General features: G+C 44.1%; 1 protein-coding gene across 1 annotated transcript; it reads right to left on the reverse strand.

Annotated features, from left to right (window-relative positions):
* Positions 1-7,053: 7,053 nt before the first annotated feature.
* Positions 7,054-17,004, reverse strand: STOML3 (stomatin like 3). Its single transcript, XM_032611136.1, is given in 8 exon segments — positions 7,054-7,494; positions 7,496-7,635; positions 9,618-9,752; positions 11,391-11,594; positions 13,259-13,343; positions 15,974-16,013; positions 16,016-16,034; positions 16,116-17,004. Coding segments are annotated over 8 exon segments (843 nt in total). The 5' UTR covers positions 16,254-17,004; the 3' UTR covers positions 7,054-7,412.
* Positions 17,005-19,944: the final 2,940 nt, after the last annotated feature.

The raw sequence follows: 19,944 nt of genomic DNA on the forward strand, positions 1-19,944 counted from the left end.
ATGGGTGAGGCAGATAAGCGGTTTAGGATTTGCTAGTTTGAATCATTTTGCTGGGCCCTGGGACACTGAGCTGTCCCTAATTATCTGGTACCTGGCGCTAGGGTGATGAGGGCAGATGGTATGGCCCAGGGTGTGAGGGCCAGATAAAGGAGGCGGTGGGGTTAGGAGCTCTGAATTGTTTGGTTTGCATATGAAAGGCATAAATGGCTAGGAATTGATTAGTCCTCTTTGACTCTAACTCAGAGTTAAGTAGATTCTAGAAGAAGAACTAGGATCTTTTCATCTCAACTTCCAAGATATTTAATTATACTCCAAATCACAGCAATAAGCACAAAGACCTTCAAAACCAAAGTCAAACTGATAAAAATTTTAGACTATTTCTTTCCTCCTCGCAAATAGCACTCAAATCCCTCAGCAAAAGGTAAAAGAAGGAAAAGCAAAGTTTGTGAGAAGAAATGAGGAGTTTTCTGTCCCAGTTGTGTCCAGTCCCCCAGGCCCTCAGTCCAGCCACTGGAAGTTCCTAGGAGTTGTGAGCAGAGAAACAAGACGTGGGGTTGGGGCGGCGGCGGCGGGGGCGGGTAGCAGGTGGCTGGATGGGCCTTTTTTAATGTTTCAGAGGAAATCTGAAATGAGTGAATTTTTGGCCAGTGAACAGGGGAGGCCCTTTTGCCAAACTTACTAATTAATAAATCAGTTGTTTTTATAAGGCAATGAATACAATGTCCAAATAGCCAAGAAACAGTCATAGGGGATTTTCAATTCAGCTTGAATTTCTACCCAAAGTAACATTAATTACTGATCATATTTCCTGGAATTGCTGTTTTCCCCACAATCTGCTAGTGAATTGACTTTCTTCTTTAACTTAAAGGTCAAAAAAAAAACAAATTGGAGATAAGCCCCATCCTGCCCCTGCCACTAATGGAGGGACAGACAAATATTAACACAGAGTCAAGCTCCTCCAATGTACTGTGGCCTGTGCTTCTCTCTCTAAAGGTGTCTTGCCTCCCTCTTTTATACCTAAGATAATTGACAGGGATGTCATCCAATTCACATTTTTCTTTTGTGATTTGGAGCACTGAGGAGGGATTTCTCCCTTTTCTAACAGATACTACAAAGTTACAAGCAAGCAAAAATTATGTTGACAGAGGAATTTCTATCTTGGCTGATTAAAAAAAAAATAGAGGAAACAACTTCTGGAAATATTTAATAGTTGTGTTCTCTCTCCTGGACTTAGTTTTGAGCGCCCGGCCTTTCTGCGGCGGATTAACAAGCCCATAGGTTCAGAGACAAAGGCTGAGGTAGGGTTCCACCCCTGCAGGAAGGAGGGCGAGTTTATGATTCTCTGTAACACCAGTTAATGGAGCATCTGGAGTCTTATCTCATGTTTTCCCAGATTCCAGATTTCCCAACATCAGTCAAGCAGTCCTGACTTTTATTGAAGAGACAATCTGTCTAGAGATATTACTGTTTCCTTAAGCAACTCAATAAAAAGACAAAGAAAAAGCCACAGGGTTAGTTCAACTATTCTGTAAGCTGACTTCAGAAAGACAATTTTTATTCTATTTCTTAGGTATATCACACATATTTCAAAGAGGGGATAAATGGCATTATATGATATTTGATCAGAAAATGGATTCCATTTTGACAGAATCCTAGAGAACACCAAGACATTCTGGCCTATAGACATTTACCATAATTTTATTGACTGCATAAAATCCAGGGATATATACTGGGATCAATGTGGACTCTGGATTAGGCTGGATTCAAAGAAATATATTTTCACAAAAATTCTCCTGATGAAATACTACATTATCTTCAAATCTCCACTCAATTACATTTCTTCCTATTACTCATTAAAAAGAAAAGGCTGTGAGGCGTTCCTTCCATTGTCTGCCTTCCTAGGACCTCACTGTCTTTCTGATATTTCATGTTATTTATCAGCACCATTTGGATCCCACATGTTGGCAACCTACCATATGGATTCTATACCGAATTAGAAGATTCATGTGATCTAAATTTTACATATCAGGGAGGGATATGTTATTGCTAAATGAGTAAGACTGAGTCCACTAAGAGGCCTCAAGGAGCTTAGGGTCAATTGAGGAAGCCAGACTTAGCATATGATGAGCATCCGTTAAATACATCGGTGTGAGATGTCAGTAAATAACCAGGACATGTATGTGCCACGGAAGACAGGGAAGGGGTCTGCAGGTGTACCGAGGAAGACTTCAAGGGAGAATTGAGACTAATGGATGGGTTGGGTTTGGACTAAGAGAACCCAGAGGCAGGCTTAATTTATAAGCTGTCTGATCAGTTTTTGAGCAACTTATCAATTAGATGTTTAATTAGAGACAAGGGATGAGACAGATAGGAAGTTTGTGGCTAGACTGTGAAGAACTCTGAGGGCACAGGTTAAGACTAAGGAGTAAGGTCAATATAAAAAATTGGTTTTTGCACTTAATAGTGACCAAGCATATGGTAGATTCTCAAGTTTTTGTTGAATAACCATATAGTTCATGAAAGAAGTTTCTCCTTTATAAGAGACTTTCAGGAGAAGATCTGAGAAAGATTGAATTAGAAAAAATACCATTTGCAACTCAATGAGAATACTGTAACTGGGCAAAATAGATGCTAAAAACGTTATGAGAAATATTGATTGGGGGCTTCCCTGGTGGCACAGTGGTTAAGAATCCGCCTGCCAATGCAGGGGACATGGGTTCGATTCCTGGTCCAGGAAGATCCCACATGCCGCAGAGCAACTAAGCCCGTGCACCACAACTACTGAGCCTGCGCTCTAGAGCCCGCCAGCCACGAGCCACAACTACTGAGCCCGTGTGCCACAATTACTTAAGCCCACGTGCCTAGAGCCCACACTCCACAACAAGAGAAGCCACCTCAATGAGAAGCCCACGCACTACAACGAAGAGTGGCCCCCGCCCGCCGCAACTAGAGAAAAGCCGGCGTGCAGCAACGGAGACCCAATGCAGCCAAAAATAAAATTAAATTAAAGAAAAAAAAAAAACAAGAAGTATTGACGGGGAACTGAACAGCTGGTGACTCAGTCAGCATCACCAAGTGAGACAGCCAGACGCTGAGTGTGCCCTGATGGGATCCAGGAGGACATGCTGGGCTACACATGCTCTTGCCAAAAACTGGTCCTGAATGGAATCACGCGTCCAGATCTAATTAACCAGTTTACTGGAAACGATGCTAAACATCAACAAAATTCAGAAAGGGGAAATTCTAGAGGACAAACAACCCAGTTTCTCCAACAAACAAAGGGCACAGAAAGAAACAGGGGATGTGAACATGTAGATTAAGTGAAATTAAGAGGCCAATGAAACACAGAAAGAAACAGGGGCTGTGAACGTGTAGATTAAGTGAAATAGGCCAATGAAACAAAAGCCCTCTCTGTGAGAACGTAGGATTCTTAACTCAAGCAACCTACAGGTAAAGAGATATTTTTAAGAAGATTGGAGACATTTTAACACGAACCGAGTGTTAGATGATATTATAGAACACATGGTTCTTACATACTGGTTTACATGATATAGTGTCTGAAAATCTCCAGAGATGAAGAAGTGACCACCAAAATTATTGGCTGCAGAACCACGCCGTCCTGCTAGATCATCACCAGCAAAATGCGTGTCACGTGCCCCTGCCTCTCTCCCATTTAATTCTGTTCCAAACTCAGGCCACACACCTGTGCATTTCATTGGATAAATCTAATAAACATCTGTAATGGTAGCTTTATTTCACCCTTTAGGACATTAAAGGCCAGGCTTCGCTGGCTAGATCACAGAGTTTTGTGTAAGAGACATCCAGACAGGAAGAGAAAGGGGTGGGAACTTACCCTGTTCTAGTAACAGAGGACAGTGGGAAAAGGGGGTTAAAAGAGAGAGAGACAGAAAGATGGTAGAGGGGAAGGAGGGAGTGATTAGGTAAGTGAGGATCACAGAAAGAGCAAGTGGGAGCTTGCCCCCCCCTACCATTTCCCATTTAAGACTGGAAAGAGATCACCTCTCCAGGGGTCCCTGTTCCAAGGTTGCACACAGCCAAATACACTACTGAACAGTACCTGCGATGTCCACAGCCACTAGAAATTGTATTGGCCCAGCAACTAAGGGGCAATGCCTGGGGCAACAAAGGGGGACTTCAGACTCTACCTCAGCAGTATGGTCAGTGTCACGCCTTGCCTGTCGTTAAAACGGGAAAACCACCTGAAGGGGGTCCTCTGCACTGGCTTAAGTGGGGTGGTGCTGGGACTGCATCTCAAGAAGATTAGACACTTCCTTCTCTCCAAAGGAGTTGTCAATTATTTCTCCCTCCTAACTCCGCCCTCCCTTCCAGCTTCCCTCGCCAGAAGAAAAACACTTGAGCCTTATTCTGGGGGCAAGTGTGACTGTATTTTGAATATCATCCTTGACACTCACATTCCAGCAGGGCTCTGACCTTTCCTGATTCTTCTACAGTCCTTTGCCCCCAGATATACTTACTTTCTAAGGAGCCCTCTTTAATCAGCCTTTAGTAACTAATATAGTAGATGACCTACGGTAATGCTAAAGAATTAACGAAGCTGAATGCTGGAAGGCGGAGAGCAATTTGAATCTTCTGGAGAGTTTTCAAACCACACCTGCCGTGGCCGGAGATTCTGCTAGAGCTCTCACACCCCCATCCCACCCCATGGGATGCGAGCAGGCTGAACGTCAGTGAGTTTAAAAATGAGTACTAGAGGGCTTCCCTGGTGGCGCAGCGGTTGAGAGTCCGCCTGCCGATGCAGGGGACACGGGTTCGTGCCCCGGTCTGGGAGGATCCCACATGCCGCGGAGCAGCTGGGACCGTGAGCCATGGCCGCTGAGCCTGCGCGTCCGGAGCCTGTGCTCCGCAACGGGAGAAGCCACAACAGCGAGGGGCCCGCGTACCACAAAAAAAAAAAAAAAAAAAAATGAGTACTAGAGTCAGTAGAATCTACTGAACAATTCATAAGCCGTGAATTGAACAAAAATCCTATCAAGTATGATATGGTTTCATGGGAAAAATAGGTTACAAAACCAAAGGTAGAGTGGGATCCCCATTTTGCATTTATATAAAGATAGTACCTGTCTGTTGAGGGAAGCACGTGGAGGGGATGTGAGTGGAGACGGGGGTAGATGGAGGGGGTGGGATGTGAGGGTAGGGGTGATGCCAGGAGTGTGGGGGGGTGTGGAAGGGAGTGTGAGTGTGTCGGGGTTCGTGTGCGCACGTGTGTGCATGCTCTCACAGGCCTAAACACAGCGAAAACTATAGTGGGCACCCAGACTTCTAAAACCTTGAAGGCTGTTATTGAAGGCAAAAAGGCGGTGCAAGGGTTCTGTCACTCCTCCACCCAGTTCCCCCAGTAAAACTCAATGATGTTTAAGAGCAAGAACTTTGGAGTCAGACCTGGTTTTCAATCCTAACCCAACGTTCACTAGCTGAGGGACCCTGGACAAGTTATTCAGCCTCTTGACATCATTCTCTCATCTGTAAAACAAGGATATTTCTTAGCATCCATATGGGACTGAGCACAGTGTCACACACGGCAGACGTTCAATAACGGGTAACTTTTAAAAATTCTAGCCCATTGCTCAAAATGGATCCCGAAAGAACACTGCACCATGGCAACAAAATAATCTCCAAGAGAGCAATTTTGAAAATATATGCACATTCTATGGCTTCTTTATTTTTAAGAGGTTTTTTGTTTTTTTTGGTTTTTAGAGAGGAAGAATAGAGTTTGCAAACTATTCTTGATGACTTGGGGCTCTTGGGGCTAATGATAGAGTGAAAACATGAAGTCCACAGGCTAATGTTCCCCAGGGATTTCTACCAACCAAACCTTTTACAAGCGTTCTCACTTGTAAGCAAATAAACTGACTGGAGCTTGCAGCCTCCTTATGCCTTGTCTCACCCTGTGACAAAGGCGCTGGGAGGCTGAGACTGGCCACCAGTCCCAGCAGGATGACACACAACCAGAGAGTTGAATGCAATCTGCCTAGAGGAGGTGGTGATAAGTTTGCGGCCGTTAGTCTTTTGTTTTTTCTTCAGGTGGAATAATCTTTATTTTTATTAAATGATTAGTCTTCCAAATAATTAGAAAGCTTCTATAAAATTAGTATTTCTAGGTGATTCCTGAATTATATATTACTTATATTTTTCTCTTTTTTTTTTTACTGGAGTATAATTGCTTTACAATGTTGTGTTAGTTTCTGCTGTACAACGAAGTGCATCAGCTATGTGTATACATATATCCCCTCCCTCCTGGACCTCCCTCCTACCCATCCCACCCATGCAGGTCATCACAGAGTGCCGAGCTGAGCCCCCCATGCTATACCGCAGGTTCCCACTAGCTATCTATTCCCATCCCACCCATGTAGGTCATCACAGAGCACCGAGCTGAGCCCCCCATGCTATACCACAGGTTCCCACTAGCTATCTATTCCCATCCCACCCATGTAGGTCATCACAGAGCGCCGAGCTGAGCCCCCCACGCTATACCGCAGGTTCCCACTAGCTATCTATTTTACACATGATAGTGTGTTTAACATCAAAATCAATCACAATTTTAAGCATTGTGGGGTTTTGCTGTAACGATTGGAAATTTAGCCAATAATAAATTTAGCCAACTTTGGAATTAGGAAGCAAATAGCTAAGTATTGGAAACTTAGCCAATAATCACTTTGGAATTATACAGCAAATAGCTAGTGGAAATATGTGTTACTTTGCAGATTATCTAGAGTGCTTCTTAAACCCATTAAAAAGTAATTCTGGGGCTTTCTTGGTGGCGCGGTGGTTAAGAATTCGCCTGCCAATGCAGGGGACACGGGTTCAAGCCCTGGTCTGGGAAGATCCCACATGCCATGGAGCAACAAAGCCCATGCACCACAACTACTGAGCCTGTGCTCTACAGCCCGCGAGATACAACTACTGAGCCCCCATGCCACAACTACTGAAGCCCATGCACCTAGAGCCTATGCTCTGCAACAAGAGAAGCCACCACAATGAGAAGCCTGCACACCACAATGAAGAGTAGCAACTAGAGAAAGCCCGCGTGCAGCAACGAAGACCCAATGCGGCCAAAAATAAATAAATTAAATAAATAAATTTTTAAAAAAGTAATTTCCCCCAGCTACTACAAGAAAGTTCCTGCTCTAAGTCAGGGACACCTACTCACTGATTCTCATAAGAATAATGCAAAGTACTTTTATGTTCTTAAAAATAAAAGTAGTATATGGCCCCTCTCTTTTCTTTTTCTTTTTCTTTTTTTATAGCCTCTATAGCATCTCCCTGCTAATGCTGTTCCAGCTGTAGAGTTACTGGGCCTACACTTCTAACTGCTGGTCTCCATAGGAACAGATATGCCTCCCTAAGCAATGGCTGGCTGCAGCAGGAGGGTCTCAGGTTCTGTTAGGGACCTTCCTGTGGTCATTGTAGCTGATGCCACCAATGCCCTCTAGTACATTCATGGGCAGAGGAAACAATGGTGGAATTCTTCTCTGTGGCGACAGTGGTTAAGGTCTGCAGGTAACGCAGCTGGAGGGCGATGGGGGACTCAGCCAGCACCATGGAGGCTGACTTCAGGGCTTTAGAAGCATTCATTTCTCCTTCTGCTGCAAGGACCTAAATCGACAGAAATAAAAGCCTTTAGACAGCTTACAGCTGTCACTAGTGCTTTCTTTTCCTGGGTCTGCACTGATACTTCTCTCCCAGCCCCTACTTGGCCACCCATGTTTCATCTGCTTACTTCTTTGGCAAGGATTAGAGTTTCACATCCTAATGTGATGAGAGAAACTGGAGAAGGTTGCAGGAAGCAGAGAGATAGCTTACAAATTATGAGTCCTTAGATTTCATTCTCAAACAAAATAAAAGCGCTGCCTTTAACCCGAACAGATACAGGTCCATCTACCCTGGTGATGCTCTTGAATCACCATGGAGCCTCACCACTGGCTGCTTTCGTTTTCAGAGAAGTCTGAAATTCAAGGCCTCCAACTGGCTTCTTTTCTGTCCTTTTTACTTATCATAGATTTTTTTTTAGATTTCATCCTGTTGCCAATTTTGTCTCATTCTTACAATGTAAGGATTGTTTCAAGCTCTCCCCGCTCTTGATTGCAAGCAGCAGCAAGTACCAGTCTGCAAACCCTCACTGGAACTCTCCTCACAGGTACTCCTCCTCTGGTTCTCAGACTGCCCAAGAATGACTGGAACTCAGCTGCCCCTCCGTGGGCACTCACTGCCCACGTGCAAAAGCGACTCCCGGGCTTCCCTGGTGGCGCAGTGGTTGAGAATCTGCCTGCTAATGCAGGGGACACGGGTTCGAGCCCTGGTCTGGGAGGATCCCACATGCCGCGGAGCGACTGGGCCCGTGAGCCACAACTAGTGAGCCTGTGCTCTGCAACAAGAGAGGCCGCTACAGTGAGAGGCCCGCGCACCGCGATGAAGAGTGGCCCCCGCTCGCCGCAACTAGAGAAAGCCCTCGTACAGAAACGAAGACCTAACACAGCCATAAATTAATTAATTAATTAATTAATTAATTAATGTAGGGGCTTCCCTGGTGGCGCAGTGGTTGAGAATCTGCCTGCTAATGCAGGGACCACGGGTTCGAGCCCCGGTCTGGGAGGATCCCACATGCCACGGAGCGACTGGGCCCGTGAGCCATGGCCGCTGAGCCGGCGCGTCTGGAGCCTGTGCTCCGCAACAAGAGAGGCCGCGATAGTGAGAGGCCCGTGCACCACGATGAAGAGTGGCCCCCGCTTGCCACAGCTGGAGAAAGTCCTCGCACAGAAACGAAGACCCAACACAGTAAAAATAAATTAATTAATAAACTCCTACCCCCAACATCTTCTTTAAAAAATAATAATAAATTAATTAATGTAAAAAAAAAAAGCGACTCCCAAGTCAACTGCTTAGAAGCTGCTGGAGCTTAGCAGAGAAACCAGAGATAAAGTAGAGGGAAACCTCCCTCGAGTCCCAAGTATGATTCCAAAGGGGGTACTTGGAGGCTTCTAATCTAATTGGCTTCTGATACTTCAGGAAACCCATCCACACAGATATGAGGGCTATGGATCCGACAGATTCACGGACACTCCAGACCAAGCTGCACTCACAGTTTGTAATTCTAACCTGCATTGCAGTCACCCCCCTCCTCTTAATTCAGTTCACTTAACACACTAGAAGGAAGATACTCCAAAGACAGGCACCAAGTTGCTACCTCAGAATCATCAGCTTTATAAAAATGCAGGTTCCTGGGCCCACCAGAGACTCTACTTCACTGAGTCTGAGGTGAGGCCTGGGAATTGGTGTTTCCTTTGCTCATTTCTCTCTAGGAGGCTCTGCTGTGTGGCCAGAGTGGGGACCCACCTGGCTAAGTCACTGAGTATGCTGCCAAGCACCCCTGACCCAAGACCTAACACCAAGCTTCCTCCAGGTGCATTAAGCTGCCTATGAGCTTTTAACTCAAGGGGAAATTCTCAGTAAAAACTGTGAGAAAGAAACCCTCTTCTTATTGAAATCATTGAGGGGACCTGAGCTTCCTTTCAAGTTCCATCCTTGTTGGCTCCAAGGCTGGGAAGCTCCCCCTCCAGTGCAGATGGAGTCGCCCTTACCCTGGCCCTGGCCTCCCGGGTGGCCTCGGCCTCAGCAACCATGGACATCTGCAACTGCCCGGGAATCCGGACGTCTTTGATTTCCACTTGGGCCACCTGGATCCCCCGCAGCTTGGTGGCATCATCAAGTAAAGTCTGTTTCCAAGTCAAAAGAAAGGTCGTTGATCAGAAGACAGGTGTGCAATCGAAGTTTCTGATATATGTTATATATGCAAGAAAAGTCCTCTGCTTTTTCTCCTTCTGTATTTACAGCATTTGGAGTGAGACAGTTTGGAAAGGGGATAGGAGTTCTTACTGCCCACTTCCTGGCATTGAAGTGAATCCTGGGAAGGATTCAGAAACAAAACTTGATAGGTCTTTTAATAGGTCTCAGCAGGTCCACCCCGAACCATTCCTAATGAAGTATATACTATCCATCTAGATGTGAGCAAATAGCCCACATTTTCTTGTCACTGACACCAAACTGGCAGCAATGGATTTTGTCCTGCTTCTGCCATTTGCAGCTGTGAATCATTGGGCCCATGACTTAACCTTTCTGATTCTCAGTTTTCATACTATAAAAGGTTTTCTTTCAGGATTGTCATGAGTTTTGGAGATAACACATGTTAAAATATGTAACGGTGCCCAGCAATAACTCAGTACATATTATCACTGGGTACTTTCTGAGATATTATTTGTCTTGCTCTGTTTAACCCCTGACCTGTGGCTCAGTTTTAAACAGGTAGCAAGGCATATATTTTTTAGAGCAGAAGAAGCCTAAAATCAAAGACATCCTCATCTTTTGTTAAAGCTTAAGACCACTGAAGATATCTTGCTGGTTACCCTGGAGGGGAAGGGATGAGAAAGAATGCCTTGAGAAATAGTGAGACCAGATGGGTAGCTCCCTCAAAGGGGAAAGGGCAGAGATCTATGTGATACCAAATAGCAAGTGAGCCCTAGCTTTTCCGTGATCCCTGCAGAGAGCTGGGAGATGGGGAGACCTCACAAGAAGCCAGTGACCTGACTGTGATGGGGAAACAGCTGAGTCGTTGAACTTGTGTGGCTCTTAAAATGACGTGGAGAGTCATCATGCAGAACTGATATTATCTTATAAAACCTCGGGGACTTTGCACTACCTTAGGGGCTGGAGGAGATGCCAAGAAGGGCCAAAGTTGAATTTCCCTCTTAACTTACAGAAGGCAGGCTCAGAATCAAAATGTTAATTGATTCAAGAAAACACAGAAATGTGATCGTCTATAATCTAGGGTGTACGGGAGGTGAGATGGATACCTGTTACATCCTTATCAATATTATAATTATGACTGCTATTCATATCATTATTGATATTAGTACATGAAGTCGGATTTCCCAGGGATAGCAGTCCTGTGCTGTCTCAACCAAACCTCCTTCTAACGTTCACATTCCACTGAAATGCCTGAGAAATGGCAGCCCTTCCTCTGGAGTAATCTAAACTAAAAATAACTCTGATCTCTAAGCTCTTCAAAAAAGGCTAAAGTGTACAATGGTAATTCATAATTTTGAATTCCACACACACTCCAACAGCTCCCCGCTCCCACTCAGATTTTTAAATCTGGACCTCACAATTATAAAAAAAAAAAAAAAGTGAAATCCCAAACTGAAGCCCATCTGTTTAGAGCAGTTGTGTGTGTGTGTGTGTGTGTGTGTGTGTGTGTGTGCACATGGGGAGGGGTGCTTTGAACTGATATTTGATCATCACTGTTAATTAAAATGAGTGAATTAAAGATGTAGGCTATTGGTCCTTGATGTCTTTACCTGGACGCTATGGGCCATCTCTTCTCGGCCAGCTAAGATTTGGGACAAGGTCTGTGTCCCTAAGACATTTCTCAGAGTGGTCTGAGCCAGCAGAAATGTGGCTTGCTGGACATCGTTGACATTAGCCACTGCTGAGACGGCACTATAGATTCTGTAATAGACCACTCCGTCCACCTGAGTGGTCACAGAGTCTCTGGTGAGGATCTGTAGAGCAGGAACACAGGAAATCACATGCTTATGACTTTCACAATGATTGATCCACAAAGGGTCAGCCAGTCCCAGAGGCCTCTCCGCAGGAGGAGAGCTTTAATGACAACTCATGTCAGCATCACCAAAAATCTGTCCTGGCTTGAATATACTATCATCCTTGTTGATAGCAAAATTCCTACACAGATGTGATCTGTACCTATCCCTGTAACTTCATCTTAGAGAAGTCAGAAGTGAAATAGGTATTTCCACTTTAAAATGTAATAGTAGAACCTGCTGGAATTCTACCATCTAAATAGTGGTAGAACACCTGTTTCCCTGATACCTGAAATCTTTTTGGTTCTCAGTTTCATCAGGCTTGATGAACAGCAGTGCTTTTTAGAAAACATAGATGGCACCAGAGACCGTGTTCTGTATTCAAATAAAGAAAAATCAATTTATAGAGGCTCTGCATTAATTGTTCTGAATTAACATGACAAGGTACTTTGGAGCAAATGAGCTTTCTGTGAGTACCACGAAAGCAGGACCTAGAACTCCCTTCTCCCATCTAGAACTGTTTACTATGGAGCCAGAAAAGGCCCATGAGAGCCCCTAAACATCCTAAGCTCTCTTATGATTAGGGCTGAATTCCAAAGTAAGGACTCTGCAGTTCCCACCAATGGCATGAAGACATCATTGTTGAGTCTCGATTGAGTTTTCTGGACCAGAGAGAGGAAAATTAACATTTCCTCCTAAGTGTTGATTTTCTCACTTCTCATCCCCTTTGACCTCCCACACATTTTCTTTTCTCTTCCTGGATCATTTTGTTTATCACAAATTGGCATGATTATTAGCAATTCTGTTTCTCTTCCTTATCACCCACTTACTGGGTCTGGTCATTTAGTTGCTGTACTTTAAGAATTGAAAAGAACTATTTGAAATCCAGTTACAGGTGAGCCCTGTACAGTGTCTGCTCCTTTCCCATGCACACCCCACTCTGTTGCATCCAAACACTCAAAAAATTTAGTGCGGTACACACGGTTATATTTAAAATGGATAACCAACAGGGACCTACTGTATAGCAGGGAACTCTGCTCAATATTCTGTAACAACCTAAATGGGAAAAGAATTAGAAAAAGGATATATGTATACGTATAACTGAATCACTTTGCTATACACCTGAGAGTAACACAACATTGTTAATCAACTATGCTCCAATATAAAATAAAAAGTTAAAAAAATTTAATGCAGAGGTGAGTTATATCGATATTACTAAAACATTTCCGGAGACGGTGATGGAAAGGATAAAGTCCTAACCAGCCACCAAATCAGCTTCAGCCCCCTCGTACAATGATTTATCAGACTCTTCCAGGGATCGGCTTGTCATTCTCCACCCCACTTTCTCTGCCATCTGTATCCCTTCTCTCTCTTCTCTCAGACTTTCTCCCACCCAGTCATTGCAGGTCTTCTAGCAATTCAGCCCTTGCCCTTGGCTTCATTCTCATTTGGTGAAACAAAGCCCAGTAGTCTCAGGAGCCACCTAGGACTCCCCAAGCAGATCTCTAAGAATTCAGTTCATCCTCCCCTTTATAGTTTGAAAACATATGATACAGTCTCAATTGTCCCTGTAACAGGGAAGATATTGGTTTTATTTCTAGAAACATAGCTTTAATCAGCATTACCTCCTGTGGAGCGGTGTTGCACGTAACAGTCCGGAGATCAACTTTGACAAACACGTCTATGCAAGGCAGGACCAGGATCAAACCCATGCAAAAGAAAATATGGTTTAGAATTTCACCCGACTGAAAATAACTGCAACAAATTGTCTGCTAGCTGTACAGTACGTTATTTGCATGGGACTATAAATGCTTCTCAGATGATCTTCCATACGTACGCCTATACCTTTGGGGAAATTATTTCCTGCTATGAGTCAATGACTAAAGAAAAGTGATTCCCTAGAAATTAAAATCTTTTGGTAAAAAGCTGAAGATCCTTGACAATTAATTTTTAGATTTTCTTTTGTAAAACATTTAACTTACTTCTATCCAAGTGTTGAGTGTGACATTTATTTAAAAGGATATTTTGGAAATTGGTTTCTTTATGTTAAAGGTATCTGTATAAAAGGTTCAATTAATAGACTTTAGACCTTGAATATCAGTGACTGTCAACATTCTCATTTATCTTCATTAGTACTGAAGGAATGTTAAAATTGAAATCTTCCCAGGATTTCAGTGTCCCCAAAACCAATGTATTACAAAATTTGTAGTTTCTCTGTAGCTGTGTTCTAGTTTATATACAATGACATTCCTCGGTTGTAAATACTTTTACTTATCTCTTGTGAAGATTTGGATTGAGGTAGGGATAGGGCTAAGGAAACTCATTTGAGGATTCTATGACTCCTTAACACTGCCCTGGGGAAGGTTCTCTACAGCAAGCGCTATAAAGATTAGAACCACAAGGCACGTCAGCAAGACGGGGACACCAATCCATTTTCATTTACCAGAAAGATTCTGTGCTATTATTTTTGTTTTCAAAGAAGAAACAACTTTCTACACTGAGTATCATGAAAAGGACAGGTAGCATCAACAGAAAACACTGCTAAGGTGCTTGCTTTCTTTTGGTGTCTAAACCTTTCTGGGGTAAGGATTACTTCCTAATTTACTTTTTTTTTTTTCGGTGCTAAGTCACCAGTTAAGATCATGGGCCTTAGAACTAGACAGAGTTAAGTTCCAGCCCTACCACTTACCAGCTGTGACCTGGGAACATTTATCTAATTTTTCTGCGCTTCAGTCACCTAATATCTATAAGATGGCAGTGAAGATTAAGCAGGTGTCAGCATAATAATGAAATAAAATACTAAACATAGTGCCAGGCATGTATTCAGTGCTGAAAAGTAGCAGCTCCTGTTATGAACACTTTTATTATTAAAGCATAATTTACTATTTACAGAAGTGGAGATGTTTTCCATTAGCAATTTGGCCTGTTTCCCTCCGGCTCTTATGACATTTTGAGGTAACTTCTCTTAGCCCCAGAGACATGTATGACGAGATTAGTTATCCTGGGAGATTTAGTGGTGAACGCTTCCGGGAAAATTCATTTAAAAGAGACTTTCCTCTAGAGTCCTGCAAGTTATAGCTATTTGACCTCTCTCAAATCCAATTTTATTCTAATTTATAATCTTGGCTTCACCACGTGAAACATGACCAGGAAGGGGTTAACTTTGCTCTGGTATTTCTCACTTGGATAATTCTAACACCTCTATTTGGACAAACTCATGAAAATATCCATAATAAGCAATTTTTGCCCTCTTTCTTTTAGGTTCCTTATTAGACAAGTAGGATTGTATCAATACTACTTGAAATGGCCAAGTCTCCGTAACAAGCTTCTCCTTTGGAAGTTGCTCATATGTTTAAAAATGTAACAGATACCTGAGTGCCTACCGTAGTACATGGCCAAGTGCAAAGCGCACAGAGTGAATAAGGAAGTTCCTGCCCCCTCAGAGATCCTACAGTGCAGTTGAAGGGAGAATGATTTTACTTAAATACATCACATTAGGGGGAAGAAAGCAAATGTTATTAGAGAAGTATAGCAAATAACCATTCTCTTCCATGTGCCTTCCAAGATGCTGTTTGGAGAGCCTCCCCTGTCAAGAATATTAGAATCTATCGTATGAAATTGCCATTTTGGTGGATCGAAACCAAACATTAGCAATTTCATAGGGTTCAACACAATATACACAAGAGAAGTTATGAGTATTAAATCAGTGTCTTACTCCTGAGGACTTTTAGTATCGATACTCCTGGCTCCCACAAAAGAAAATCCCATCCTTTTATGATATGAACAGTTTAGGACATTTTTTATTCTGAGGCTGTAGAGAAAGGATGGAAATAAAGACCACATTTGACGAAAGGAATTGTCGAATGGCTTCCAGCTCTATGTTGCTCTTAATCTACTTGTCAAGAGAGGACATTACCTTTGACTTTTCCATTGGCTCTTTCAAAGAGTGAGAATCAAACACCAGCTCCCGGAATACTCTCCCTGAGTAACTTAATTGTCTCCCTTGGCCATTTACTCCCTTCATTCTTCTTTCATTCTCTTAGTGACCCTGGTAATAAGGGACACCCAGCCAATGTAACCGGAGCCACTCTTTGTTCACATTCACTGAAACTCTCAGAGGGAGTGTTAGAACACTGATCCAGATTCCAAAGCTCTCCAGCTAATGGTCTAGTGATCACTTCTGTTAACTCAAGTAAGAGGACAAGATCCTTCAATTGTACAGAAAGGCAAGGGCTCCAGCTTCCGGTGATTTTTTTTTCAATAAATGTTTCCAGAGAAAAGTTTTGGTGGCAGTAGTAGCAGTGATCCTTATCACGAGCAGCTGCAGTGTCACACCTGGTGGCCCTTTGGCTTTGTCAGCTTGGATGCGTCCCAGTCGGCGCGTTCGTACTCCTTAATAATCTAAGAGATTAAGGGAGAGTATTTAGTCTTAATGATTCATCAGCTCATGGAGAGAGCCCAGTTTATTTCCCAGGGTATTACCTTCAAGCACATCCATATGGAGATAGGGAAGGTAATGACCATCGACAGGAAAGAAAACGAAAACAGGATCCAGCCACATACACCAAGCCCTTTACTCTTGATGCCTAGGAGATGAGGAGGCAGTTCTGTGGCTGACATGGTTCTTAGGAAAGCGATTCAGCTGCGTGGGTGAGGAAACCGTCCAGAGGGCTGGCCAAGCCAGAATGGGGCTGAGGAAGCGACCTGAATCCACACACACACGATTGCAGTAAACACACGCACACGTGCGCACACACACACACACACACACACACGGAAAATATTCCTTCAGGTTTTTAGATGAAAACTGACCTGTCCCTTCCAAGAGAAGTCTCATAGCAAAATCAATAACAGTAATCACCATTACATTTACTTAGGGCTGCCATGGTTTTTTATTCTCAAAACGCATAAAACTACCCACCTCAGGATCATCAGGGTGTCATTTTAAAAGACAGATTTCTGGGCCTGCAGAATTCTCCAGGGGAAGTCTAGGCAACCTCTGGGGCAGATAGGTAGGTACTCTTATCCCCAAACAAGTCAACAGAGCACAAGGAAAAACATCATCCAGAGTGCTCACGTTTGAGTTTCTATGAGAGGCTTTAACTTACCAGTGTGGTGGCCTCAGGAAAGCCACTCGACCTTTCTGAGCCTCCATTTCTTCATCTGTAGGATGGGGATAGAAATTACCTACCTTGAAGGATGTGATGAGGATTAAATGAGATTATTTATATAAGGCACCTAGCCCAGACATTAATGCCTACCTTAGTAGATGTATATTACTACACTTATTCCCATCTTACAGATTGATAGATACTTTAGAAGTCTTTATATTCACTATTTCACCTTGTTTTAAATCCTTGCTGCTTCTTGGTTCTCTTCTCCTTGACAACGAGCCCCACCCTCAACCCTCCACTTCCTCCAATTGATTTCACATTCTCCACACAAGCACTAGAACTAATCATATTTGCTAGATAACTCTACTCAGATAATCCACAAACACCTTATGTTATTATGCCTCTATCTCAGTTAATGTCTTAACCATCCGTACTTAACCATCCGCATTATTGTCCAGGTTAAAGACACAGGGTCATCATTGCCTCTTCCCTATCCAACTACAGAAGTCGCTGAGCCTCATTGGTACCACCTCAAATTCAGCCTCACGTATCCATTTTACTACAATGGGATCATTGGCGAACATAAATTTACGAATAGTTACAAGGGTTCTAGGGTTTTGCTCTTACAGATAATGCTGTGATGAGTCCTTTTTTTTTTTTTTTTTTGCAGTACTCGGGCCTCTCACTGTTGTGGCCTCTCCCGTTGTGGAGCACAGGCTCCGGACGCGCAGCCTCAGCGGCCATGGCTCACGGGCCCAGCCGCTCCGCGGCATGTGAGATCTTCCCGGACCGGGGCATGAACCCATGTGCCCTGCATCGGCAGGCGGACTCTCAACCACTGCGCCACCAGGGAAGCCCAAGTTTCTACTTTTTTAAACTGAATATGTTTGGGAGATATTTCCATGTCATTACATCTGGATCTACCTCATTCTTCTTCATTGTTGCCTCCTATTCTAAATTTGTGACTCAGTTACTTAGCCATTCTCCTATTGATGGATATTATGGTTACTTGCAATTTTGCCTTTACAAACAAGGCTGCAATGACCGTGCTTGTACACGCCTCTCCCAGACAATTTGCATCTTGAGGAAAGCATTGAGAAGGCAGCACAGCCCTTGCGCCCTCTGGTGTGTTCCCTCCCTGCCGACACTGCCGTATTTGGTGTTCAGGAACTTTGGGGTGTTGGGGGCTGTGACATTAGCAGTGCTGCACACACGGGCAGCTGGGACTCCAACAAGGACATCAGCTATGCTTTATGCCCTGAGCAAGCCCTAGCCATGTCCAGACTAGCTACAGCCTTAACACCAAGCTGCAAAAGCAAGTGCTTGTCACAGAGAAAACTGCCCTGGCCTCCGGGAGCTCCTCTGCAGTCCCACCCAGCCCTATAGCATCATGACCTGAGGCTCTGTTAAGTACTAAATGTGCAGAGAGAGACCAGGGATGAAGACACGGTTAATCTTCCAAGATTTACACCTGAGCGTTAGAATTACCCAGGTCTCTGCTGCTGGGAGGACTGGTGGAGCCTGGGGGTGTCATCAGCTGCCGGTGAAAGTGGGACTGTCGGCCTCCCCGCAGGGCGGCAGCTCTGCCTTGTGAGCGGTAGCTGGGCGAGCACAAAGTGCTGCTTTCGCAGCTACCTGCAGAGCAGATCTTTCAGCCAGCCTTGCCCCTCCCCACCTCTCCCGCAGTTAAAACTGAGGATGCTGTGCTGAGAATTGGATTTGAGGATTCTAATTCCAGTTCAAAGGAAGGACTGGGACTGTATGACAAAGGCTCTTCAGAAATCTCCCTTTACCTCAACCTACACAAGGATTCTTCCAGAGCCTTCCCTGAGCCATTCCCTTGAGGGGACGATGGAAAGAAAATGGGCCACACACCCTCTCTGTTAGCCGTGAAGCCCTGAGCTCATCTGATCATCTCTTGCTTTATCCAAATCCATGGATGGGTGTTTTCTATGGGTAACTGTCACCATACCATAAAGCCATCATCGTATTACTCCCTGGTAGAGAACTGGACTTTGTCAGCCCCGGAAAAGTGCCCGCCGGTTTCTCATTCATCAATTTAACAAATATTTTACCAGTTACATGCCAGGCACACTGTGCTAGAGTTGCAGATACAAAAGAGAATAAGATGGGGAACTTTCCAACAGGAGTTGGAACAGGGCTTCCCTGGTGGTGCAGTGGCTGAGAGTCTGCCTGCTAACGCAGAGGACACGGGCTCGAGCCCTGGTCTGGGAGGATCCCACATGCCGCGGAGCAACTAGGCCCGTGAGCCACAACTACTGAGCCTGCGTGTCTGGAGCTTGTGCTCCGCAACAAGAGAGGCTGCGACGGTGAGAGGCCCGCGCACCGCGATGAAGAGTGGTCCCCGCTCGCTGCAACTAGAGAAAGCCCTCGCACAGAAACAAAGACCCAACAAATAAATAAATGAATAAATAAATAAATAATAAGAGTTGGAACATCTTTCCCTCAATCTGCAAAATGAAAGGTGAGCCATGATGCACAGAACCTGAGGCCCAGCGCTGCTGACACTGGGGAGGACTCTGGGACTTCAGTTGGAAGGACTTTAAAGATAACTGAGGCCAACCCTGCATTTTGCAGCCAGAAAGCTTCCTGGTTAGTGTTGTCACCATCATGTCAATCTCTCTTTAGGTAAAGTGGTACCCACAAGTTCCACAATCTTAGGCAGTGAGGCAAAACTAAGCTTCATTTGTCGAGGCACGCCTCTGGGGCTTTGTTCCTGGAGCTTAGATGCAGCCCCTAGCACCAGAGGGGACTTAAATACCCTCTAGGACTAGGGATAAACACTCAAGGCAAGATTTGTAACTCACGTGAGGCTAGGAAATAAGGAAGAATATTCTAGATCACTAACTGCACTTAGATAGCTTTAGAAGTGGAAATGAATTTCAGGAAATAAAACAGACTAGGTGACTTGGTGGCTTATTTCCCAACTTTGGCTTGATCAACAGTATTTAAATATTAGATCAATTCTATATGCAATCCACGCCCACAGATCTGTGTTACTGTAAATAGCCATTTCCTCTCGAAGCAGAAATAGCCATTTAGGTAACAGGACAGTGTTTAAAATACCAAAACCGAATGATGTACATTACACATCAGGGAAATGAAAATGAAAACCACAATGAGATAAAAATACACAGCTTCCAGAATGGCAAATGCTAAAGACTGACGACGCCACA

This window comes from Phocoena sinus, chromosome 18 (genome assembly GCF_008692025.1).
Source record: "Phocoena sinus isolate mPhoSin1 chromosome 18, mPhoSin1.pri, whole genome shotgun sequence".
Lineage (NCBI taxonomy): Eukaryota > Metazoa > Chordata > Mammalia > Artiodactyla > Phocoenidae > Phocoena > Phocoena sinus.